The sequence below is a fragment of the Nothobranchius furzeri genome, chromosome 18 (genome assembly GCF_043380555.1).
Source record: "Nothobranchius furzeri strain GRZ-AD chromosome 18, NfurGRZ-RIMD1, whole genome shotgun sequence".
Lineage (NCBI taxonomy): Eukaryota > Metazoa > Chordata > Actinopteri > Cyprinodontiformes > Nothobranchiidae > Nothobranchius > Nothobranchius furzeri.
Window position 1 is genome coordinate 22,543,128 of NC_091758.1, and position 27,204 is coordinate 22,570,331.

Sequence of the window (27,204 nt, forward strand, 5' to 3'; positions counted from 1 at the left end):
CTCGTCGTGAGCAGAATCATGACAAAAGACGATGATGAACGTGAGGGTGATTTGCATATCTCTGGACGTCCAGTGTGACTGGCTCTGCGACAGCTTTTTGAGTCATCTCACGACCAAAGACAGCCTCCAACAGTTTTTAAGCACTGTTGAAAACCTACCACTCCCATCTGCAATCGACCAATAAAAACACATCTTTCATGACGTTAAGTGTCCTGCTGGAGCAAGACCTGGTGCAGTCTAGCTCACTGCAATCTTGTGCTGTACAGTGTGCCATGTGCAATCCTGTGTGATGGCCAACAAACACACAGTGTGATCCCGGCTAAAGTGTTTCAGTAATAGCTGCTTCCTGTTTGTGCAAAACACAAAAGTCATGTTTGAAAAGAACGGGTGGTTGATTTAAATATTGTTAAAGTAAAAGGCAAATGAAAGTCAACACTCTCTAATGCACATTGATCATCTCAAGGGCCACAACCTCATCCATTTGCAGCAAAGCAAGGCCTCCAACTGTCCTTTAGGTGTCCGGTAGCCTTCAAGTCCTTACATTTTATAGTTTAGCAAACATCTGTTCTGTGGTCATCAGCAAAATATGTTATTTCTAAACATTTTGCCTGCAGTTCTACAAGTTTCAGAAATATGATGTGCTGTAGAGCACCATGCAAGAAGTTGAGTGATTTCCTGAAGCTGTTGGATAAGATTTAAGATTTCTCGGCCAAACAATTGTTTATCCCTCCCACTGTCCTAATGGGTGTGACCCCGCGAGGAAAGTTGCCCATTGAGCAGAGTTGATGGTTTATCCCTTGAGGTCCACGTGGCAGGGGTGAGGAGTAAGCACTACCTCACCCCTGCCACCTAGACTTCAAGGGATAAACCATCAATCCTGCTCAATGGGCAACTTTCCTCGCGGGGTCACACCCATTAGGACAGTGGGAGGGATAAACAATTGTTTAAATCTGGAGTCACGCCTTATCGGTGGCTTTCTAGTGTGTTTGGCCCCAGGTTCTTCCATAATATGTAATTAACAAGAATTATTAACTGCCACTTGGATTATTGGTGGCTAGTTTTACCCTGATGCTTAAATCAAGTCACACTTTTATGGGAAGACAGATGTTGGGACTGGGAATCTCTAAATCAGGTTTGCATATTTGTTTGTCAAAATAAATCTCTTGAGGCAAGATGTTCTCTGATAAGTTAGGGCTGTAATAAAATGTGCAGGAAGTTGCATTACTGAAGGAATGGTGTCATCTCTTATAGGCTTTGGAATGACACGTGATCCGAGTTTCATTTATGTTGCAAAATATAGGAATGACATGCAGTACCTACCGATGTTCATCGTTGTATTCACTAAACTTAAGTAATAATTTTCAAGCATTGCAGCTGAGATTTTGGGTTCTGAGTTAAACTTTCTAGCTAAAATCTCGCAACAGAAGTTTGATCAACACATTTAATAATAAACCAGTATTCCGTTTAGGTGTGGAAACACATGAGGTATTTAAAGACTCTGTTTGCTTTGCAACGTTGATGTTTTACGTGTCTCCACAAATAACATAAGTCTGGAGGAGTTCTGCCATGTGGTGGAGTTGCTAATGCTAATGGTTAGCTTCTACTAGTCGAGGCACCCTCTGCGGTTTCCTGGACGCTAAGCCAGCAACCGCCTTCCCCGTCGCAAGTCCGTTTGGGTGAGTTCACGCAATAGCTTGAGCTATTTTATATCAGAAGCTAATGCAGAAAATAAGTTTAGAACTATTTTCACGTCCAGCCTGTAAGTTAAACTCAGCGTGACCGATCATTTTCAAAAGTGATGAGTACAAATCGGTTTATCTTTGAAGGACCTATTTAAAGAAACAGACATCACCTGTTTGGTGTTTCTATGAACTGTAAAGTGACACCTATGATAAATGGCCTCTATTTGTATAGCACCTTCTTAGGGTTCTGTAACCCCCCAAGGTGCTTCACAACACAATCAGTCATTCACTCGTTCACACACACATTCACACGCTGGTTGGGATGAGCTACGATGTAGCTACAGCATCCCTGTTGCACACTGAGAGAGGCGAGCCTGCCGAACTTTGGCACCACCGGTCCCTCCGACCACCACCTGCAGGCAAGGCGGGTGAAGCGTCTTGCCCAAGAACACAACGGCAGCATTTTCTGGTCAGAGCCGGTATAGAACCTGCAACCTCCCAATTACTGGACAACCCACTCTACCTCCTGAGCTGCTGCTGCCCCACACCTGTTCTAGCTGAGCAGCAGTAAACAGCTGCGTAGTAATCTGTATAAACAGGCTCTGGTTACACTGGTCAGCCACAACATTAAGACCACCGAAATGTAAATAAAAGTGTTCTTCTTGTAACAAAGCGTTGTTTTCCGGGATAATCCTGCCATCGACATAGATTGACCCCTCTGCCTAACCCCCAGCATGGCTGATCATTTGGCTCATGTCCGTGTACATTGTGTAGTCAGTTCTCTGAAACTAGAGGATGTATTTGGGAATTGTGAAGAGGCAGGGTGATCACTCACCCCACTGTTTTCTCTCTGAGGTTGTTTTTGTCCCAACGTCCCCCTGTTCTCTTGCATAATGTCTGCCAACTGAAAAAACAATGTGCATGTGTTTATTTGTGCGCGCGTGTCAGTGTACCTGTGGAGTCTTTGTGAGGGTCGAAGAGTATAATGGTGGTTGTTACTTGCAGAGGTGGGTGTGCAGGTGATTCATGTTTTAATTATATGGCCTTGTGAAGCTCTACAATAAGCGTTGTTTTCTCTGACAAAGGGGGGCTGGCCTCTGCCCACACTGAGGAGCAAACCCTGTTATGACAAACATGCAATTATAAAATAAAAACTAAATAAAAATGATTTTTTTTACAACTTGTAAAGTAAAAAAAACGTATTGGTTTGTTTTTAGACAGGAGATAGTTACATTTTACAGTGTTTTGTAATCTAACTACTGATTAAAAACTTTTTCATTAACAATTTTCCGGTTATTCAGAAAGTTTATCTAGTTAATTATAGTCCATTGAGATGATTAGAACAGAACAAAATGGAGAAATTGGTATCGGCTCTGAAAACATGAATCAGTGCATTCCTATGGGAAAGAGCTTAAAAACTAAGTTATTTAATTATGGTGACAGTGTGAGAATCCTGGTAATTCAATTCAATTATTACATGACTCTGATAAAGTAATATACATAGTTACAGTTCTATTACATTGTTAAACAAGCCTTCTTAACCCAGCAGGGCTCTCACATCCTTAGGAAACCGTCAGCTAGTAGAACCTCGGGTCAGAACCAAACAGGGTGAAGCTGCTTTTAGTCACTATGCTGCACCCAGATGGAATCGGCTTCCTCATGACCTCAAATGTGCCCCAACTCTAGTAACTTTTAAATCAAAATGAAAAACAGTCATGTATTCATCAGCCTTTGAATGAATGTTTCTAATGCGGCACCTTCTGCTCTGTGACTGCTATCCTTTTTACTACGCCTTGGATCTGTTTGTTAAATCTGAAATGAATTTTTACATTTCTTTATTTGATTTTTTGTGTTTGCTGTTCTTGCTTCTGTTAAGCACTTTAAACTGTCTTTGTGTTTTAAATGTGCTATAAAAGTAAAGCTGCCTGGCCTTGCCACCAATTTAGAGTTTTTCTAAGCATGCAGCAGTATTATTAATATCTGTTAGTCATTAATGTGAGATCAAATTTCAAACCTGGACAGGAAATCCAGAGTTTTGCTGATTGGATGATTATATCAGGAGTGTGAGAGGGTTAATATAGCGTTATGCTTTCTGTATGTATCATAAATAAATATGCTAAACAGAAATGCACCTCTTCTTCTAGAGCTAAGGTTCATTATTTTCATCTTAATTTTCAGTCTCTTAGCATCATTTATCCATTGTTCTTAATTAGTCAGGGAATGGATAGCACTGCCCTTTCTTCTCCGTCCTCACTTAGCTGCAAGAAAAGGTTGCTGTAAGGAGAAATCAACAAGCAAATGTCAGAAGGTAGGTGCACTCTAGTGAAGAGACTAATAAGCTGTGCAGACACCAAAAGAGGAAGTGTGGGGAAGAGGCAGAGGGAGAAGTCTTGGAAGTTAGGCAGCACGGGGGAGTTTGGAGCAGTGAATATGTGTGTTTTTAAGTTCAGATGCTGAAAGGTTTTTACATCTTCAGAAGCAGAATACTTTTTATTTTGTAATCTTTTGTAACGTCTAAAATGAAGAAAATAATTGTTTCCAAGAAAAATGGAAATTTCCTGCGGAATATTAATCATTTAGGGGAAAAAAGAAATGGTCAGATATTTTTGGTACTTTTAAATGTAGTATTGCATGCAGAGTGCATTACATTGTAATGGCAGAGCAGTAGTGAGTGAAAGCCTCTTCACTGAAATTTACCTCACCACTAGACAAAAATCTGTCCAAACACTCTGAAAGCTTACAGGGTTAGATGGTTCAGACCTGCTTCAACAACTACCAAAAGTTCAGTTTTAGCCTACGATTGGAGTCCATTTATCCCCCCCCCCCCCCCACACACACACACACACACACACACAAAAACATTTTTTTCAAGTTCAAATTCAATTCAAAAATACTTTATTAATCCCAGGGGGAAATGAGAGTTTCAGTACACACAAATCTGAGATCAGACATACATACATAGACCCATGACAAGAATTGGTGACTGTGGTCATTCGCAACACGAGTCGCACTACCATTATAGATGAAGAGGGTTCATATGAGGATAGAGTCAGGGGAGGGGAAAAAAAAGGCACTTCAGAGTTACCCCCAACAGAGAGGACAGCATTGCTATGCAAAAAAACACCTCAGACAGAAATGCTCACAGACTTCAGACATTACACAACATAAGTCTCCACTAGGTGGTGGGTAGGGTTGGGACTCTCCTCACTTTGGTGCGTGCCATGGACGTAATTTTCACTTTAGAAGTGGAGGGGACACGGGGGGGTTGTATCTTTACAGTATGCTCTAATGGGAAACAGGCTTCAACACAAATGGTTGTTTTCCGCTTGGTCCTAGAGCTCAACCAGTGTCAATTTAATATAGCGTAATATTGTTTTTGGATGGTAAAAAGTGCAGGGGTCAAAACTTGACTTTGGAAAAAGTGGGGGGGACATGTCCACCCCCCAAAAAAATTACATCCATGCAGCCGCATGGAGTAGCGCTCATCACCTCCGTTAGGACAGGGAAGGGAGATTAATGGGTTATAAGGCATAGTGACTCCTAGATATGGTTCCACGGCCTTCACCGGTCACAGTCCCGCCCAGGCTGGGATAGGGAGAAAGGGTTTCCATAGCGATGGCAGCATTCCACATTTGTTCTAAGGGGCAAGTTTTCACTTCAGTCCCACAGGCTTCAAGGGCACCAAATTCAGATAAGAATTGTTTTGGGGACAGACAGAGATAATTTCCTCTCTGCCTTAGAGTTCTGTCGGTCTTCAACCCCTCCAGGTCCAGCGTAATCAATCTATCCCAATCCGTACTGAATTGTCAACTCTGTCCTTGATGGAATCCACCTTCAGGGTCAGAGCTTGAATCTCAGCCAAAGTTCCAAGCTTACGACTCATCTCGACAATTATATGAGTTTGTGCGTTCACAGCGCGATGCATTCCATCCCCTGAGCTCCGGGATTGAGCCAAAATTCCTCGAAAGCTCGTTAATTTTCCAGTAAGCTCAGGCCAAAGAGCAGGAATCCTGACACCAAAACTACGAATATCCAGACATCTTCAGAATCCTCTACAGACAGTTGGGAGAGGCATATCAGGTTCCACTGTTTCCAGGAGTCCATGATATACCCAGCTGGCTCTGTCCCAGAGGGGCATCCGGGAGCCCCTTGTCCCGTTCTCATCGCTGAAAAAATTTGGTCAATCGCGTTGAGAGACCAACTGACCAGGTCCATTTTTAATAATTTCTAGTTTCCAGAAAAAATGCAGAAAGCGCCGTGCACACATAGGGCTGGGCGATATGGCAAAAATAGAATATCACGATTTTTCCAATATTTTATCACGATTTCGATTTTATCACGATTTTTTATCCATGAATAGCATAACTTCAATTGCGTATTAAAGAAGAGAAACATTGAATAAATAAACATTTATTCATATTAGGGATAATCAGCACAGTGCTAACACACTAATATTTTAAACTCACACCAGAGATGATAAAAGCCCTGAGAGAAACAATTACAAAAATCAGTTTTTCTCGTTTTTCAAGTAACTTAACATAAATTAAAATCGTAAACATATTTAAAGTGCAAACATGTCAATTGCAAACGTATTGTGCAAACATTAACTTGTTCAAAATACTATGTAGCTCCCAGTTGCTCATGTAGTGGATAGTTAAGCTCAAATACGGCTCTGATGTGCGGCTGGACCAGAGATCGCTTGTGGTAGCAAAAAAACTGCGCATTCTGAATATTTTCTGCAACTCTCACTTTACATTCAGCGTACATGCGTGGAATGGCTGTGTTCGAAAAATACTTGCAGCTGGAAAACTCGTAGCGCGGATCCAATGTTTTTATGATTTTCTTAAATCCCACTCCTACTGTTCGCACGGGACACAAATCTTTAACCAAGTGGTACGTCACTGCATCGTCACGCTGTTCCATCGTCTGCTGTCTCTGTCGTAAGGAGTGAGTTTTGTGTGTTTCTGTTAGCGTTTGCTGCCTGGAAGAAGCACTAGCCGCTGCAGCTGCAGGCTTTTTAGCTTTAGCTGTCAGCTGGCTCTCATTGTATTGTTTGGGATGCCTTCTTTTCAAGTGATTAAACAAGTTTGTGGTGTTGCCATCACTTGCCTTCACGCTCTGCTTGCAAACTTTGCAAATGACGTTTCGCTGCTCTTTGTCATCTGGTGAAAAACCAAACCAGTTCCATATAACAGACGAGGCGAGGCGTTCCTCTTCGGAACGAAAACTTCGTTGTCGCTCGCAGCCGCGGCCGAAGCCATGTTTGTTCACACACAGGTGAAAACAAGCGGGGCACTGATATATTACTATGACTCACTCTGATTGGTTAAGGGTCAAACAAAGGCGTGTCATTCGCCTGAGGTAAGTTCCCTTTTCATTCAGAGGCAGAAATTCAACAGCAGGGCTGTGAATCGTGATAAAAAGGTCTCTCAAAAATGATAGACCGTCAGATGTGTAGATCGTAAAACGGTCTAAAATCGTCATATCGCCCAGCCGTATGCACACAAGACAGGACAAAGAGCCTTGGGATGAGGAGGGATGGAGAGGAGAAAAAAAGCATCTGTACTCTCCAAGAGCCAGAAGATTGATATAATTTTTTTATTTTATTTATTTTTTATTTTATTATTTATTCTGCCACTTTGATATTTACCCTTGCTGTTTGCAGTTTCACAGTTTTAATATCTAACCAACTTGTTAACTTTCAGTGTGCAGATCCAGGCAGTGAATGCTATTGGCTCCGGCCCCATGAGTCTGCCACTGCTGGCAAGGACACGCCCACTCCCTCCTGCCCCACCCCCACTCGAATGTTCAGCAGCTGGCCCACAAAGTTTGAAGCTGAAATGGGGCGAAAACAGCGGACACACACGCACCCTGCTACCTGATGACATGGTCTACACACTACAAATGGAAGACAAGAACCACAGGTGACAACAACACACACACACACACACACACACACACACACACACACAGGCAGCGAATGTTCAGTGGGAATATTATTAATGGAGTGTGTCTAGGCAGTCGTAAATATCTCCTGGCAGCATTCAGTAGAAATAGACACACAATTAGATGCAATTCTTGAGCCAGTATGTGCTAAAACGATCCTTTACACAGGTTTAATGAAAAGTCACTCAGCCCCCTCCACCCCCAAAATACCACACTTGCAACTTCAGAGCATCCAGACTGTCACATCTCGTGTGAAGCAATAACGCTTTATGGCAACACGTGTTTACACCTCAGGACAGAGGAGCTATACCCGATTAGCATTATTGTAACGTGTTTATCATGGTGGAGCCTCAGAAGGAACACAGAAAACTTTTGTCTGATGGAGCTAAAAAAAAAAATAAGAACATCCGACCACAGTAGGAGTCAAGCTAGAGTCAACATCAGGACTTTTCTAAATCACAAGGTAAATATGGATTTAAACAGGAGACAGGCCTAACACTCGTCCTAAGACCCACATAAGCTCTCTTCTTACCAGGCAGACAGTCATCGCTGCTTTATTGTCTCTATGTGAGGTCCTTGTATCCTCACACACCATCAGATCCTCAGCGTGCTGCACATACTCCAGCTGCTGCTGAGCAGCACTGCCATCTCCATTGCTATATAGGCAGGACGAGAGCAAACATGAAACATCTCTAATTTTGTGGCTCCAGGTTTACGTTTGTGCAGATTTCCATCTTGCTGTTCCATCTATACAAAATACGTCGATGAACACATGAAAATGGGCATGCCGGAGGAGTTAAACATCGATGTTGCCCTACCCTTTGACCACACTGCACTAATTTCCTTGGACTGCCAAACCCAGCAGCTGTTCATTACAGCAAACAAAGACTCTGATCAATTCAACAGGTCCACCGGTGAGACACTGAATCACAGCATGTTAAAGGAAGCTGAGGGAGCGTGGTTAGAGACATGTGTAGAGCTGTGTACTTGTGAGTGTGTGGCCTCTAACCATATGTACCAGGGAGTAATCATGTTGAGGGCAGATGGGGAGCAGCCTCCAGTAATCAACCCTCCATTTACCAACCTGGCCAGACGGGAGAGAAACAAGAAGAGAATTAGGTGACTGAGAGGGAGGGAAAGGTTAGAAAATAACCCCTCACATGGACTTAAATACACATCTGTGAAAGACACAAGAGGGGAGACATTTTTTCCCCTCAGTTTACCGAAAGCAGAAACACAAACAAGGAGATAATTTTATTTGATTGCCTTTCTGCATTATTTCCCTCTGAAGCTTGTCCCGCTTTCTGGTCAGAACCATCTGTTTAATTTAAGGCTTGGCTGGCATCAGGTTGGCATCCAGGTATCTTGGCAACCTAGGAATGATGCAGAGTGCAAAAAGCAGCAGATGGGGACACGTGTAGCAGGCTGAGAGACCTCTCTAACACGCACACAGATTAAGACAAACACATTCAAACGGACACGCTTAAATTTACCGAGCAAATACAAAACAACTTTCACCATTCAGACGCTTGTATTGACTCGTTATGACTAGGTTAGAACAGGGGTATTCAATCCTGGGTCTGGAGGGCCAGTAGCCAGCATGTTTTCGTGGTTTCTCTGCTCCAACACACTTGATTCAGTGGTTGAGTCACCTGTGCAGCAGCTCATCAGGCGGACTGAATGATAAATGACCCGCACTTGTATAGCGCCTCTCAGAGTAAGGACTCCAAAGCACTTTACACTAAAGTGTATCATTCATCCATTCACACACACATTCACACACTGATGGTGATGAGCTACAATGTAGCCACAGCTGCCCTGGGGCGCACTGACAGAGGCGAGGCTGCCGAGCACAGGCGCCACCGGTCCCTCCGACCACCACCAGCAGGCAAGGTGAGTTAAGTGTCTTGCCCAAGGACACAACAGCAGAATTCTGTCCGGAGCTGGGCTCGAACCTGCAACCTTCCGATTACTGGACAACCCACTCAACCTGTTGAGCTACTGCTGCCCCCAAAGCAGTGTGTGAAGCAGGGTTAAAACTAAAACGTGCTGGACACCGGCTCTCCAGACCCCTGGTTTAGAATAAAAGTTTTATTTTGTGCCTTAATCTGTTTTATTGGTTGTAAATTAATTTTAAATGAAGTAAAGGTTGTCATATATACTGAATTTGAATTGAAACTAATTAGAGATCAGCCTCTTTTGTGGGAATGCTGCCTCTAGAACTCCTGAATTTGACCCCCCCCCCCCCCACACACACACACACACACACACACACACTAACACACACATTGATGCATGTATGTATATCTCAATCACTGTGATTCTTGTGTAAGTTATTCACCTCAGGTTGGTGTCCATCACCTGCAGCCCCTGTTGGGTGGATGATATAATCTGATGACCATGTGTGTGTGTGTGTGTGTGTGTGTGTGTGTGTGTGTGTGTGTGTGTAGAGATGTGTCACAACTTTCCTTTAATACAAACACTAAACGTGATTTCTGCTCCTCTTTCATCCATTGTGCTCCGTTAAAACCTAAAACGAGTTAGCGTGATTGTTTAGTTTTATTAATCTTTTGGTTTTATATCGCTGAAATGGCCATGGCAACCATGCCTGCATTGAATAATAGTAATAATAATAAACCTTCATCTTTGTAAATAAATATAAAAATCTTTTCATATTCAGTTGTAATTTCTCCAAATGTAATTTAGGATTTTTTTCCATTCATCTTCTTGACTTTGTCCTCTGCTCTGTCTCTCTGCGTGTCCTCTGATCTAATTCCTGTTTATTAATCCTGTTTTATCTGTCGGTTGTTGTTTTTCACCACAACCTCTTGGGAAACATCGGCTTTTATCATATCCCTCCCCATCATGGATGCAGCTTGGCTTTCGCACATCCAGGCACACGGAAACCACGTGTATTGGTGTATTAGATGATAAAAAAGCAGCTTCCTCACAATATTCCATCCAGTTTAATTCCCCTCATTTTCCTCGTCATTCATTACTTGCCCAGCTTTTTTCCCATTATCTTCCTGTCTGCAGACGTGTTGCTCATGGTTCCAGAGCATTTCCTGTTCCTTTAGTGTCTTCTCTTTAGATTTTTTCTGAAATGCAAAGCGGAGCGTGTTTAATTCATAATGATGTGAGCCATGGCAGTGGGTGACAGTCGTCTTTGACATTTCATCAGAAGGGCTTTTAGAGAAAATACAGCTGGACAAACAAGACAAAGCTCAGCTTCTACTGTTTCAAACTCGTCTCTTCTTTATTTTCTGCTGCCAATGTTTTTTTTCTTCATGTTTTCATGCCTTTTTCTGTCTTTGTGCTTTTTATTTATTTAAGTTTGTCCAGCATGTTTCTAAAGAGATATTCCAATGCTGTTCATTGTATGGAAACACACTTGAAATCCATTTGAATAAGAAATGGAATAAATGAATGCAGACCTTGTTGGAGTTAGAAGTTTAGGATATGATGGATGTTTACTTCAAATTTTGCAGCCTGATGTACGCATTCTAGATATTGATGGTGGGATAAAATTTCCCCCCATGATTTCTGAAGCATCCCCCACAAATTGGATTGTCTTGGAGTCTTCCAGTGTGACATTTGGACAAGCTGCCTCAGCAACACATTTTGGGTCATTCTTCTTTCCATAGAATGATAGCTGGCACCATTCAAGCGCTATCTACATGCTTTTTTAAAATGTGTAAATATCCAGTACCGGCATTAAAATTACAGCATTACTAACAATGTTTGTTTTTTCAGTATCGTCTATTTAGTAATTTATATTTTTCTTTTAATCATCATTTTATATATATATATATATATATATATATATATATATATATATATATATATATATATATATATATATATATAAATTTCTATGAAGAGGGGGTCCAAGTTTTCTTTCATGTTTTTTTTATAAATAGTAATGTAGTAGTTACTTTTCCTGTTTAATAGTTACTTTTCTGATGTTGTAGCTCAGTAACTTTTTTGAAATAACTAGTAACTTTAACTATACTTGCCTAACACTGCCAACAACAGTAAATGTAGCACGGGAACACCCAGGGGTCTGGTCCAGCGTGGACTAGTTGTTAGCTCTTCGATCATGCATCTTCAAACAGAGACATTCCTGTAAAGGAAGATATCTATAATGGGTCCGATAGTAATTATTTATAACCTTTACCCATGTATGGACTTCAGATTTACTAAAGAACACTTTGATTTTTCTCTCAGTATCGTTGCTTAGCTTTAATTCTTTGTTTCTGTTTATGCTCGAAATATCACATTAATCAGGAGACACGGTAGAGTTTTAACATATTTGCATCCTACAGACTTTATAGTCCTGAGAAAGTGAGAGAAATGTTCTGTTTAACTGTTCGTGTTGATGCTCAGTGGCTCAGAAAGTGGACCTTATCAGTGAGAGCGGTGCCACGACCTTGTCTGCTGCTGTTTGAGGTCAACTGCCTGGCTGCCTGGCCCCGAATCAGGGATGCAAATCATGTCATTCACTACTATTATTGTCTGCACGGGTAATTATGTTGACATGCTGCTTCTCCGCTTCGTCCAAATGAGAAAAGGGTCATAACTCCTGGTTATAGTTTGGATCAGAGCCAACTGAAAGTAAATATGGAGAAAACTCCATTTCCAATCTGTTAACATCACAGTGTGAGCATAGCTTAGCAGAGAGTGTAAGGATTATAAACACCATGTATGATGCAGAAAACCCATCACCTCTCAGCAAGGAGCTCATCTGGAGCTTAGACCTTCTGCTGAGCTGGGACTTCTTTTCCTCACCTTTCTCCTTCGTTCCTCTCCTTTCCCAGCAGAGACTCAATCATCTTCCTTGTTCCTGTGATCACCTCCCCCTTCCTTCTCCTTTACTCCCCCTCTTTGTCACATGTTCCCCTTGTCATTGTCTCCTCTCCTCATATGCCCTGCCATCTTTGTCCATATTTCTCGCATATAACTTCTTTACCGCTTCAGAATTTGAGTCTATTTCCCAGAAAGCTGATAACAGAGACAAATAATGGCATTTTTAGCTCTGAATCCTTCCTGATTTACTCATTTACTTTCTTGTGATTTCACCAGGAATTTGTTTACCCTAGCAGACTGGACCAGTTTTAGTGATTATTAGTCAATGCGTTTGAAGACACCTATCAGTATTTTGGCCATGAACTCTGAATTCACATTTATTTAAATATTTCTCAAATACTATTTAGTCTCCTTCACAACCTGTTCTTGATGATTCAGTGTCTGGGAGCCCGTAGCGGCATCAGTTTGTTCATTATTATTTGATAATCCAGTCTCTGATGTCCAGTTTTAGATCCAGTGACTCATCCTTGTTTGTCTCCAGGTTTGTGACGATCTATCGTGGGCCCAGCCACACCTACAAAGTTCAGAGACTGATCGAGTCCAGCAGCTACAGCTTCAGAATACAGGCCATCAGTGACGCCGGGGAGGGCCCTTTTTCTGACACGTACACTTTCAGCACCACCAAATCTGTTCCACCGGCCCTCAAAGGTAAACTGATCACCTTCCTCACCCAAATTCCTACGTATTTACCATGTGAATGTATATTTATCGTGCATGTTTTTTGTTATCTTCGGTGGATTAGAATCGTCATTCTTAAAGTTGGTCTTGAAGATTTCCAGATATTTAACCAAAATGTTCCCAATCCATTCCAATAGAGAGCCTAAGTCACGCCCATCTACTTCAGCACCATGGGTCCCCAGAAGAACGAAAAAATGAATGCAAGTCAAGGGGCTAAAAGCGCTATTTTCTAATTCCGCTTGTTTTGTGCCATAGATTTCACATATGATGTCCATGAATTTAAGATTTGCATTTTGATGCCAAGAAAGTGCTTATTTTCAAATTGGGGGGGGACGTTATTTTAGGTTTTGTGTGAAAATAAGTCCAGGACTGCAAATGCACTTTACGAAAGTGACGTCATCGAACCAGACACGGAGAAAAAGAGAGGGAAAATGGCTGCAAGTTCAGCTAACTTAAAATCCATTAAAACCACCACAAATCTGGCCATGTGGTAAGTAGCAGCTACGCTAGGGGAGAGGAGATTCTGTGGTGATGTCATATATGCTACGTGTTGTAGTCATGCTAATTACAAACTTTTACAAGCTGATAAATCTCAAAGTACGTGACAGACATGGTCGAAGCACCCAGCGCTGGACTGACCATAGGGCATAGCGGGCAACTGCCCGCTGGGCCGACCCTTTCATCTTTTATGGGCCGGTGTCTGTTTTTTTTTTTTTTTTTTTTCCTGGCCTCTAGTTGTTGCGGACAACTTGTCCGCGCCGCCCCACGCGACGCCTCGTAAAAGTTGGTGGATTGGCCAATTGGTAATAATACACTCTGGGCTGGACCAATAGCCAGAGGTCTGATGCACCCGCCAGTTGTTTGTGAATCTCAGTAAACAGACAGACGAGCTTTACAAAATGGAGAACAAAAAACGGAAAGGAGGAGCGGAGAAAATTCGACTAAAAAAGAAACTGGCCCTTCAGGCTGATGCTGGCACATGTGTTAAAATCTCACAGTTGTTTGGTAGTGAAGGTTCAAGTAAAATCAATTTAGGAAGTGATGGAGCCTCAGCCCAGCGACAGGTTGGAGAAGAAAAGAGGGAGGAGGAGGAGAAACCCGAGCCGGTGTTGTGCCATAAATTGACTCGCTGCCAAAAAATGATTAGCCACCGCGGGATCGCGCACGGTTAGGTAATTGCATTTCTAGACAAAATTCCCCAGGATTTGGCCCTAAAACTCAGCATATCTAGCAATATGGACATTCAGAAAGCAAAGATAACCTCTTCCGGTACTTAAACAGATGTTTATCGCGGATATTAGTGTGGCAGTGTTTGTGGCACCCTGCGCGGGAGCACGAGGACGTGCTTGTGGAAAGAGGGAGGAAGATGTGGCAGTGTGAGCATCCACAATATCCCGATTGATCATGCGCCCTGGCTACTGGGCAAAGGAGATGCCCCTTTGTCTGACTGGTTAGAGCGTATGACTCTCACCTGGGAGTCTGGGGATCGAATCCCGCCCGAGCACTCCTTTCTGCACCTGCCACATTAGTTTTTCCAGTTCGGAAGTTGTTTTAAATGTTGCTATTTGTCTTAAACGTTCACAATGAGGATATATTAATCCTTTTTGCAACATTTGCGATTGAAAGATGGTTTGTGCCACAAACTTTGTGGTAAGAACTGGCTTTCTTTATGTTACAGCCTTGATACTAAAAAAATAAATAAACAATGTAAAATGGCACCCTGTATTGAATGTAAACGTTGTATAAATGGAAATAAACAATTCTCCAGCGATTTAATTTTTTCCCCTTCCTTTCTTTAGTCCACTTGACATGGAGCCACAGTTAACTAGTTTGGGGCACATTTTTACTTGAAAAAAAGTATTTAAAATGATCAAGCTTTGGCTTTAATGACACTGTGTAGGTTACTATCTATACATTACGTTGCTCTATTTAAAAGTAACAAGATAAAAGCACTTCAGCACATAAAATTAAGATTGTCACTTGCCAAATAGACTACACCCTCCCGTTTACCTATAAGAAATGCCTCAAAATATCTTTAAATTCTTTATTGATGATTTAATTGTAGACAACTAAAATGGCATTTTATTTGCCAAAAAGTGATTGAATTGCTAAGATTTTCATGGAGGCTAAAATTGACCAAATAAGGGTTTTATGTATTATCTGTTGACGTTACTGTACTCATACTGCCTACTGTGTCATCAAAAACACCCCAAAAATGGCAAAAAAAAAGAAAAAAAAAAGAAGATAATTTCCCTTGCCAAAAATTGATTACAGTGTCCTGGTCACGTGTAAAGGGTTACATTGACCTAAATATTACCTTATTTATTATCTCTTGATGTTATTAGTGCCATCACAGGATGCTGGGTGTCTTCCACATTCATAAACACCTCAAAAATGGCAACAAATGATAATTTCCCTTGCCAAAAATGTATCACAGAGTCCTGGTCACGTGTAAAGGGTTAAATTTGCATAAACATTACTTCATTTATTATGATGCTGGGTGTGTTCCACAATCATATTCGAATAAACATGAAAATATTCCGTCCGAATATCTGTTTCTTGTTATAAATATAACAGCTAGAAGGATTTACAGTTAAAATAGGAGAAACACGTGACTCCCCAGGAAGGGTCGTAACACCACTTGCCTCATGCACATAAGTGAACAAAACAAAGCATCATGGAGACACTCCGTCTCCAACCACCTCTCAGGCAGCAGCCTGCACTCCCAAGTTCTACACGTCACCAGAACATAAACAACCGCAACACAATAAAAGCAGTGTTATACAAAATGGAAGGCCTGAAGTGTTTATTCTCTTACAGTAACAACTTATCAATTTTTTGGAGGAATTTATTTGAGAATTTTTTGGTTTTTAGTAATTGTGCAATAGAAAAGTAATCGCTAGATTAATCATCTAAATAGTCATTAGAATAGTCGACTATTCGATAAAATAATCATCAGAATAATCATTTTAAAAATAATCAGTTACCCCCAACCCTACTTTTTAGAATACCAGGATAGGAAGGATGGTGTAGGTTTACGTTTATTAGATTGATACATAAGTCAGAAACAGCATAAGGCTTAATGTCTTTTCCAAAAAAAACAGGTGATGGGCCGGTCTCCAGTCAAAATGCCCGGGCTGAATTTTTGTCCCAGTCCAGCCCTGGAAGCACCCATCATTATTTTTCATTTAAATTGCAGTACAACATATGTGAGATCCAGGGTCGAAGACAAAGCGAACTAGTAAATAGGCCACTTAGCCCCGTTGACTTGCATTCATTTTTTTGTTCTTCCGGGGAACCATGAGCCGACCAGAAAGGGAGGAGACTTATGCTCTCTATGCAATTCATAATAAAGGGATATTCAGGTCTTTTAAAACGTGTTTTTGTATAAATGTTATAAATAATTAATATCCTACCTTCCCCTTGCCCTCAAGAGGAATGGAGTTTACATGACATTACAGCAGCAATGGCCAAAGTGCATCTCAATCTGAATTCAAATCTCCGAAAGATGACGACTGAACTGAGATTAGCTGCTAGCTCATTAGTCCTGTTGGACATATATAAATATATTTCTTGAAACCATTTACAGTTGAAACTGAAACAATATACAGTTAATTTAATATAACATTTAATTCAAATGCATTGGGTTCCTGAGCCTTTCTAGTGTCTCTAACATGAATTGCTGAAATAAATGGATTTAAGCATCATATTCTCTAGGGATGTCGGAAAATATCGATATGACAATATATCGCAATATGTTCCCTGTGATATTATATCGATATTCACAAGCCGTGTATCGAATTTTTGGAAGAATTTACAGGCAAAAATTTGTGTATTTTCTTTTCTTTTGGTGCATTTCAAATGCCAACCGCTAGTTGGCAGCAGAGTGCAATAGGTTTTGTTTCCACCACTGAAACGTAAATCCCTTTATCATGGTTCAGATACCTCGTGTTGTTACAAATCAGTGTTGACTGTTAATTGAATTTTCCTACAATAACTTTAGTCTAAAACATCGCTTATATCGTCTGGCTGAATGTATTGCAATATATCTTGATGTATCATGTTGTCTCCCCTGCATCGTATCGTATCGCCAGAATTTCACCAACACACATCCCTAATATTCTCATTTTCAACTTTATAAAGCAGCTGAGAATCTCACAGAAATTGTAAACAGGCAGTTACCTGGTATGAAAGTGGATAAAAATGCAATTTTTTGTTTCCAACAGCACCAAGAGTTCAACAGTTGGAAGGAAACGTTTGCGAGGTCACATGGGAGACTATCCCACCAATGAGAGGAGATCCTGTGAGCTACGTAGTCCAACTGCTAGTTGGACGCGAGTCTGAATACAAACAGGTGTGTTTCTCACACAGAAACACAACCACACACAACAAAAAGTTCAACCTTGTAGAATGGTTCAAAAATCACCCTTGGGGGGAAACAAATATAATTCAGCTTACGGGAAATATAGGATTGGTGGTAGTTTCATTGGTTTGGGACATTTGTTTCTCCGTAAAAGCTCAAACTCAGAAGTAAAAGCAAACAAACACATAACATTCAAACCATTTCTAGGGTGTTAAAGCCTGATTATTTTCACTTTTACTGATGATAAACTAACAGTTCAATCTAAATCACCCTCAGGTTTTCAGAGGAGAAGAGGGCTCATTCCAGATCTCTGGTCTACAAGGAAACACAGACTATCGTTTCCGCGTCGGCGCCTGCCGCCGATGCCGGGACACGTGCCAGGAGCTGAACGGCCCGTTGAGCCCCTCCTCCTTCTTCACGCTACGTCGCCAGGAGTTGGCATCGTCGGGGGAGCAGTGTGCTCTGGAAATGAGCAAAGGGGCGGGCCTGATCTCAAGCGATGAGCGCTTTGCGGCGCTCATCGTCTTCATGTTCGCGGGTCTCTCTATCCTCATTGCCTGCTTGCTACAGTACTTCTTTATGAAGTGAGGGAATTTTAACAATAGGATAGAAAGGAAAGTGAAATCACAAAAACACACACACAAAAGAACTTACAAATAAACATCTATGAAAGAACCGAATGAAATCAAAACAAACACTTGAGATGTACTTTTAAAGGCTATGTATGTTTTTTTAGTGAAAGTATCGATTCAGGCTTTCTTTTGTCCTCATCATGTCTCGTTTCATTCTTTCCCTCTGTGTTGGCATCATTGTGTCACTTAAGGATTTTTGTGGAGGGAAGCCAGGTCTCGGTTGTACCTCGTTTTGGGAATGAAAATTCATAATCAAGCCTTAAAATAAGTGAGCAAACCTCTTGCTCCTTAGACTGACTTGCATGTTTTTATTTAGTATGTCTCTAAAGCATATTCAGTAGAAAACCTTTATATTTTTTGGCAGTCAGTGCCTTACTTTATTTTTCGTTTCAGTGTTTAATTGGTTGTTTTTTCATTATTTTAATTTAATTTTTCATTTTTTGCTGTACTCGTTCAGCCGTATTCAAATGTAGGCCTTTGAAAACCTTTAGCTCGTTCCTACTTATTGAATCGTAACTTTACGGGCTGTTTGTTAAATCCTACAACCCTCTCCTTTTTTCTCTCGTGCAGACAGACCTCTCTACATAATCATTCATTCAATAAGTCATAATATTGCAATGACAATGAGAAAAAGACACACACGACCATACCTGCTCTGCTTTTGCTGTTCAACCGCTCACTCAGCTACCAAAGTGATGCAATCCACGTGTGTAAGATGCTGCTATCCTGTAACTTCATTGTGTCTGAGAGAGAAAGGAAACTGGTTAATATAAATAATAGCAAAATATAATTATGTGACGTAATGAAAATGATGGCAAGGTAAAGTCTGACATGCAAAGTAAAGGAATGGACCATGTGCTCTGGATCTGGATCAGAATCCACGAATAGGCTGGGATTGGAGTTTTGGGCCCGTTTTGTATTCTTCCTTCTGCTATGGTCCATTTAAATGGAGCTCCATTAGCGAAATGAGGTTCTAACAACCTGCAAGTGCCCTTCATAGAGCTGTGTGTGCTGTTAACAGGGAAAGTCATTTGAAGTTTGCTTATGCTTCCCCCGTTTCTTAAAACGTAACGTCCAGCCAGAGCAGTGCAGAAGCTGTTCCTCCTCGCAATCGATAGATCTGAAGACTCTTCCCCTCTCCATCTGCCGCCCATAACTATCTCCAATTACCTTTTTTTTCTTCTCTGGCTGCTTTTCTCCCATCTTTTCTCCTCCTCCAATAATAGTCGTTCCACTTCTCTGTATTTAAAAAAAAAGGTGCTTTTATTGACACGGAATCAGAGTGACAGAGTCCCTTCTCAGACAAGCGTGATCACTGAAGACTTGGACTAATCTTCGCTAACCAAACCGAGTAATCGACAGGACACATCTTAACGGAACAGGACATTCTGACACGCAAAAACACCTTTCGACCTCCTGTCTGAGCCTTTGTACCCCCACCCTTTTTTCCCCACCCTAACCTGCACAACAAAGCCAAGGTACAACCTATTTCAGACCACGGTAATCCAAAGAAGTCGCCCCGGCCAGCATTAATAATGTCAGTCAGGTGGGGCGTGATGGCAGAGGGTTTAGATGGGAGGAAGAGGTCGGCTCTAATGGCAGCCTGTAATGTACCTCAGGGATAAGGCCTTACGGAAGAGGGGTGGGGAGTCTAACCCTGTCATCCTTTTATCATTTTTAATTTCTTCTTCTTTCTCATCCTGTTTTTTTTACCCTTTCCTTTTTGACTCTTTGATGCTGTTTCCCGCCATCTGTTCTGCTGTGCCTTGCTCCGGTGTCAGTAAGCAAAGCATTTTTACGAGTTCAAAAAAAATAAAAAAATAAAAAAAGGAAACCCTTTGCCAAAGTCGATGGGAGAGTTACGGTAGAGTTCTTTTTCTAGGTTTTATTTATACTATATATTTGCATACAGTACTTTACATGCCAATTACAGTGCAATCTTCATTTATTTATTGTTTAAAGATTAAGAGGCAAGTATAGTTATATACTAATTTTTCTTGTAGCATGTTTTATTTTCTTTAATTTTTTTTAATGGATGTATGTTAAATTGTATGATTAAGGCCAGCATTCCTTATCTTAGTAACCCTTTAAGTATTTCTCTTACAGCTGTTGGGAACCTTAAGCTCATCAGTCCATGCATCGCAGACAAACATGTAACCAAATGTATTTAGTTGTTTCATCTCCTGTTTTCGGCCACAGCACAGGCGAGCGGTTCTTGCAACACTTAGAGAGATGCAGCAAGCCGGACCTTAGGGTCACTTCAAGTTCCTCTGTACTGGGATAAACGTTTATGCCTTTAAATGCTCTTTTTTTTCTTGAATAGTGTTATAATGAAGCTTCTGGTATCTTATTTTACTGTTTAATGCCAAAGTGCAGGCTTTTCGTGTCCTCTAGATGTTTGCTACATGTCTAAAGGGTCCTGTGATACTTAGTTTTTTTCTGTAACATCATTACGAATATTATGTCATTATTACTCAGAAAAAAAGAAAAGGACATTAACTTGATCTGTGATTATGTTTCTTTTCATATTATCTGTTGTTATTTTGTTTTGTAAAGCAAAAAATAGAAAAAAAGTGCCATTTTTTTATACAAAAATAAAGTGTACCCCGGTTTTTTTAGAGACAAACACTGAAAGAAGGCAAAAACAATCACGTAGATGATTTCTAAACAGACAATAATAGTTTCCTTTTCAGGATTTAGTAGTTTTTTCCCTTTATTTTGTCCAGTGTTTAGCTAGATTTGCTAAGAGATGATATACAGAGATTTCTATAGAGCTATAGAATAATTGACTTTACGACTAACAGAGTTGAAGCACTTTTGTTTTCATGCCGAGCATCAGACGTGATGAGGTTATGAGTGGGAGAAGAAAAATCCTTTGCTCTATTTTGAACACTACTGCCAACATGTTCTGCTATGTTCATTGGCATTACCTATGGATGCCTCACTGTGACATTGGCATTACTGGAGCGTGGTTCTACTCAAACACCTCACTCTCTGCTGATCTCCAGCACCAGAGGAGGGAACACTTGATTGTGGGACAGTGCCTTTGCCAAGTGTGCTTGTTGTGTGTCTATCTAGTGTGTTGCATTGTAATTGACCAGTGACATGTGACTTTTTCCCATCTTCTTGTTGCCCTTCTTCCTCCCCTTTACGAGCCTTAATGCCTAAATGTGAGAGCAGAGGTTCGTTTGTCGTCATCAGGCCAGTCATGTTTAGTGTTGAACAATCTGATGTTAACTGAGAGGTTTTAGGCTGGGTACTTCCTTTATGTGTTTTATTTTATTTCTTTTTACAAAATCTCCCCAATCATCCACCCTCCATGCCCTGCACATTTAGTGGCTATGTCGAGAAAAAGTGATGTTTTAGCCCAGCAACCCTCTCCCCCACGCCCGTGCCTTCTGATCAGTTTTTTTTAAATGTACATTTTACAATAAAATAGAGATTTTGACAAAGAGATTGGCGATTTAAGAAGAGACTCACAGCTATTTAAGTACTTTGTAAGCAAGACAAATAAAAAAAGTAGAAAGATCTTTTTACCTCATGATTTCAAAACGAACATTCCAATGTTGTCATAGTCTACAATTTGGGGAAGAAAAAAAAAAGAAATTTGTGTATTTCTTTTTTTTCTTGTGTTGTAAATGTTAGACAATTTCATATGCATTATATAAAAGAAACTGCCATATCAATTTTAATGTATAGATTTTTGAAAATACTACCCTGTGTATGTAAGACGTAACTGTATCGGTAGCGTATATATAATATATTTATGCCCAATAAATGTTTTAATTTTTTTCTGACTTGGATTGCTACTTACTTTTTAGTCATTACTCATCTCATCTCCTAAAGCTGCAATAGCAGATGTTTGATTTATTTATTTTTTGCCACATTTGACATTTATTCAGTTTCATCATCAAGTTTTATTAATAGAATGAGACTCTTGCAGCAGGAAACTGAATAATCTATGTTTTGAAAAGGAGCAATCACAGCTGATTGAAATTTGTTAACGTTAAGGGATGCTAAGTAAATGTCTTTATGAGAAGGTGTCCTCTACAGCTGTGGCCAAAATCTTGGACAATGACAGAAATATGGTCAAAGATTGCTGCCTCTGGTTTTAATGACATTTTGCATACACTCCTGAGTGTTTGACAATTGGTCAAAATGATCCCTTTTTGCCATGAAAAGGAACTTTTATACCCATAACTCAAATTTCACTGCATTTGTGACAAATTTTCAGTGTCTAAGACACTCCAAAAAGTCACCCTGTAGTATGGACACACCACCAGTCTAGAGCTTACTCAGGAGAAAATGGAGAGGAAATGTCTGAAGCCACTTCTCTCCAAGAAAACCCTCAGGGTCATACTCGTATTCTATTTAAAGGGAACATATTATGCAAAACTCACCTTTTGCATCCTTTTGTGCTGCCATGTGGGTCTCTACTGCTTCTAGTCACAAAAATAATCTTGTCTAACAGTTTGGAATTATGCGCCTAAAGTCCACACTGCACTGTGTTTTATGGCTGTCACAAAGGATTGCATCATGTTATACTATGAGGACTCACTGTATGGCCCAAGATTTTAGTTAGCCAAACTGTATGACGTGTCACTCTAGCAGGACAAGCTAACATAATGAGCAATGGCCGAAAAGCAAGTGTCACTAAAAGCCGACAGATATTCAAGGCAACAGCAATGAAAAGAAAAAAGCGCCACGATTAACCCTTCTTTTGTTAGACTCCAAATCAAATGCCAAAAGGAAGTGATCCACGTGTTATTGCTAATGTTGCTAATGCTACTCTCCAGAAGTGTGGACTCGAGTCACATGGCTTGATTATTTCAATGACTTCTGACTTGACTATGTAAAATCTATAAAGACTTATGACTTGACTCAGACTTGAACGCCAATGACTTGCGACTTGAATCGACTTGCATCTGTTGACTTGATGATGACCTGAGCATATTTGATATTTTAGCACAAAAGTGGCACGACATGGACAAAAATCATAAATCATTCTTGGTTCTGGGTTTGATCTTGTACTGCTAAATGCAGCAGCACTTTGTATATCTGCTGGTTTGACTTTAAGAAGCTTTATTTCTGGAATTTATTATCATTGTCATTAAATAGAAGTTTGACAGACGACTTGATTATGACTTGAAAATTCAAAGTTAAGGACTTGGACTTGACTTGGACTTCCACATCACTGACTTTGGACTCACCTTGGACTTGGTTGTCTTTGACTTGGACTTGACTCGAGACTTGACTGAAAAGACTTGTGACTTGCAAATCAGTGACTTGGTCACACCTCTGCTACTCTCACATTGCACTCTCCTCTAGTTTTGTAGATATTTGTACATTTTCATACACTGCTTGATGACTGTTGGAGGCTGAATTTGGTTGTGATGGTGCTCAATAAGCTGTCGATGAGTCGGTCACTCTCAATTGATACAGACCTGCAAATCACCCTCACAGTCATTGTATTTTGTCACAGTTCTGTTCATTATGAGGGATTTGTCAAGGATGGCCAAAAAATGCTAATTTTGTCCCGGGATTTAGACTAACCGAATTTGTGATGTCACACAGACATCATGGGCTCCGATCATCCACCAAGAGGAACTCCTCCAATCATACAAGAACAGCTTGGTCTTTAGAAATTCAGTTTCCAGCTGTATGAGGCCTCATGCGATAAAGGTTGATAAAGAGGCTTAGGGGAAAAAAACTTACACCAGATCTTAACCCTGAACTTGAATCACAGAAGGTGAGTTGACAAAGAAGCAAACACTGAAATTCTGATGAACTCAAGCATTATTTATATAAAATGGCCTGCCATCAGTGTTATGACCCAAGGCCATTTGGGGTTTTCCCTGAGTGTGTGAGAGGAGATGCAGCACCTGTCTCCCATCTCACTAGATTGCCTCCCAGTTAGACTCACTCAGCTGTTCCTGATGATCAGCTGTGTCAGCCCTCAGTTCAGGGAGCAGCTGAACCTCTCTGGTCTGTTGTCTCCTCAGCAGCATTTGGTTTTGTTAAATTAAGTTTTATGTAACAACTTTGGTGGGCGCTTAGAAAAACTCTCTGTGTTGCTTTGCTTTAAATGGTAAATGGCCTGTATTTGATATAGCGCCTTCTAGAGTCCTAGAACCCCCTAAGGCGCTTTACAACACAATCAGTCATTCACCCATTCACACACACACACACTGGTGGGGATGAGCTACAATGTAGCCACAGCTGCCCTGGGGCGCACTGACAGAGGCGAGGCTGCCAAGCACTGGCGCCACCAGTCCGTCCGACCACCACCAGCAGGCAACGTGGGTTAAGTGTCTTGCCCAAGGACACAACGACAGTGACAGACTGAGCGGGACTCGAACCAGCAACCTTCCGATTACGGGGCGAGCATTTAATTCCTGTGCCACCATCGCCTTAAATAAGACATCACTCGGTTAAGGAAGTTGTGTGATGGTCTTTTGAAGTTTTAGTATTGATTTGGTCAATGAGAGAGTTTAGTTGTTGTTACTAGTTTTGATAATCTGTGTTTTGTTATATTTATCTAAATAAATGTTGTTGTGCTAATTTTAACACGAGAACATGCGTCCTCAGTTGTTTCCCCTGGCCCCCTAGACAGCCTGGATCTTAACAATCAGTCAAGTTGGTCCAAACGCTGACTGACAGCATGTCGGGGTGAATTTGCGGTTTTGGAATAAACAATACAATAAAACAATTTGTGTAAACTTCATTTAACCCTTAGGAACACAAACCCTTTCTAAATGGATGACAGATTGAAATTAATACATCAAATTATAGAAAAAATAAAGAAGTAAAATACTTTGATATATGTATAGACAGAATGTTACTTGCGGTTGTCAAACTTGAATACCGTAAATCCTCTAATACAGGCCTGGGCCTGTATTTGACTCAAGCTCATCAAGCTCCAGGCCTTTATTGGAAGGAGGACCAGAATTAGAGGCAGGCCTTTATTTCTATTTGAGCAAAATGAGCTAATGGTTCGCTGGAGTTTTTGACAATTAAAATTGTGCCCACATTTTCAAGGTTAAACACATTTCTTTTAACAACGGTAGTTTCTGCTTCAGCCCTCTCCCCCCTCCCCCTGCGCAGTGGCCGCAAACTCTGATGCGCCTGCAGCATCTCAGAGTTCCTGCTGCTCTAAACATTAAAATGATTACTTCATTTTCTGTTCCGCACTTCTGATTACCTTCAATGGTGTCTGTTTGTTGCAACCACCAGGTACAAAAACTAACTTGTTTTTATTTGACTATTTTTCTGTCCCGCCTGTTTATTATCTTCCTGCATCTCCTCTCAATCCTAAAGAGAAACTGCTACCTGGGTTCATATATATTCACCTTATGAGTTACCTTTGAACTGCAGTTCTAAAAGATCTACCGACCGCAAAAACAGCAGAGTGCTCCCGGCCACATTAGTTAGGTGCGTCACCGAGGACAAAACGGGTGATGCGCCCTGATCCACAGCAGCGAAACGCATCAGGCACAAATAAAAGACAGAAAACATAAAAGGAAATGAGCCGACATGAACGATCGCGTGTTAAATTAGTTTTCGAGGTGGCGACACCTGATTTGATAATGTTACTGTGGCCGTGCTCAGGACGCAGATGTCTGGCGCGCGTCAACAATCTGAGCTTTGCATGCGCAAGCTGGTTAAGGTTAGGATGGGGGTGAGGGGAATGTTAAATTGCAAGAGGGTAAACATCACAATTAGGTTAAATGTCCGTTTTATGGCGGGTGTCAGTACCGACGCTCTGGCACAGCGCGTTGCCTCCCGACGCGCAGGAGCTTGTCACCTGCTGACAGCAGGCTGCTGTCTTTTCCGTGGACTGCATCTTGCCGGTCATTATCACGTGACAGCGACTAGTCGATGACAGGCATAAAAAGTCACTATAGAGCGGTGAAGTCGACTAGTGACTAGTTCATACAACCCTACTGCTCCCCAGAGTGTTCTGCAGCATAATCAGCACGTTCTCTTTGAACTTGATGTCAAATTTTCGCCTCCTCTTCGTCTCCGCACGGTTAAAGTTACCCTTGAGGTCTATCACTGGCAAATCAAAAGTGAGACGGATGACTCAACCGCCCCCCGTACTTGCTTGTTACCACATTCCACCCGGCCACAGTAAAAAAACGGCCATTATTTACCTCTGCCGACTCCGACACCGGCCAAAGTATGACACCCGGCAGTTAATTAAATACAGGCTAATATTAGAGGATTTACGGTATATGACTAAGCAATTTTGCAGAAGCTTGAAATGGGCTGTGACACCAGTGTCACCATGGGTCCTTAAGGGTTAATTGTCAATTTAAAAAAACAACAACTTTGAAGCCTTAAAAGCCTCAAAACTTGAGTTACTCTGAAGACTGTTGGTCACAACAGCCTTATGGAGTTAAGCTGGATGGACAGAAGCAAGAAGACTAATCATTACTCTGCTGTCCCCAAGAACATCCGAGTCACTGCAGCAGTATACGCTCAATTTCCTTTAACCTGATGCAACATAAAAGCCCAACAAGTATTCCTTAGACCCCATCATGTGGTTAATATTCCAACTTTGTTTAGAAGAGTCAAAGTGAAAAAAGAGTGAAAAAGAAGAAGGTTCTTCTGCTTCCATCTGGAATCTTCTTTTTTCTTTTTTCTTTAAGCCAAAGAGACAACAAAAGCCTCGTTGATGAGAAAGTAGCCTGTAAAAAGTCACTATGTCATAAATCTAATCTCCTAGAGACAATCAAGCTTTATGATCCAGAACGTTCGGAGTGGAAAACACCTTTCTGGACAGTACAGATACAAGCTCTGCAAAAAAAAAAAAAAAAAAAAAAAGTAATTTCATAAGGTCCACGGACACATGAGACCAGAGTGTCCCCATACCAGAATGATTTTCTGATAGTAAAACCAGTCTGATCACTGGCTGATCACATATGTGACGGTTTCTGCAATATGAATCTGTAGGAAGTGAAATAGTTGATGGAATAAAAAATAAACTCACACCTTAATGAATGATTTTCACCTTTCTTTAGACATAAGCCATCTA

At 41.0% G+C, this 27,204-nt stretch overlaps 1 protein-coding gene across 3 annotated transcripts in view; it reads left to right on the forward strand.

Annotated features, from left to right (window-relative positions):
- Positions 1–18,312, forward strand: part of fndc3ba (fibronectin type III domain containing 3Ba) — a 131,134-nt gene extending 112,822 nt beyond the window's left edge. For all 3 annotated transcript variants that reach the window (XM_015969634.3, XM_015969635.3, XM_015969636.3), the window contains 4 exons: positions 7,388–7,606; positions 12,976–13,142; positions 17,399–17,526; positions 17,812–18,312. In XM_015969634.3, the coding sequence (XP_015825120.3) occupies positions 7,388–7,606; positions 12,976–13,142; positions 17,399–17,526; positions 17,812–18,123 (826 nt within the window). In that variant the 3' untranslated portion in view covers positions 18,124–18,312. The remainder of the gene's footprint in view (positions 1–7,387; positions 7,607–12,975; positions 13,143–17,398; positions 17,527–17,811) is intronic.
- Positions 18,313–27,204: the final 8,892 nt, after the last annotated feature.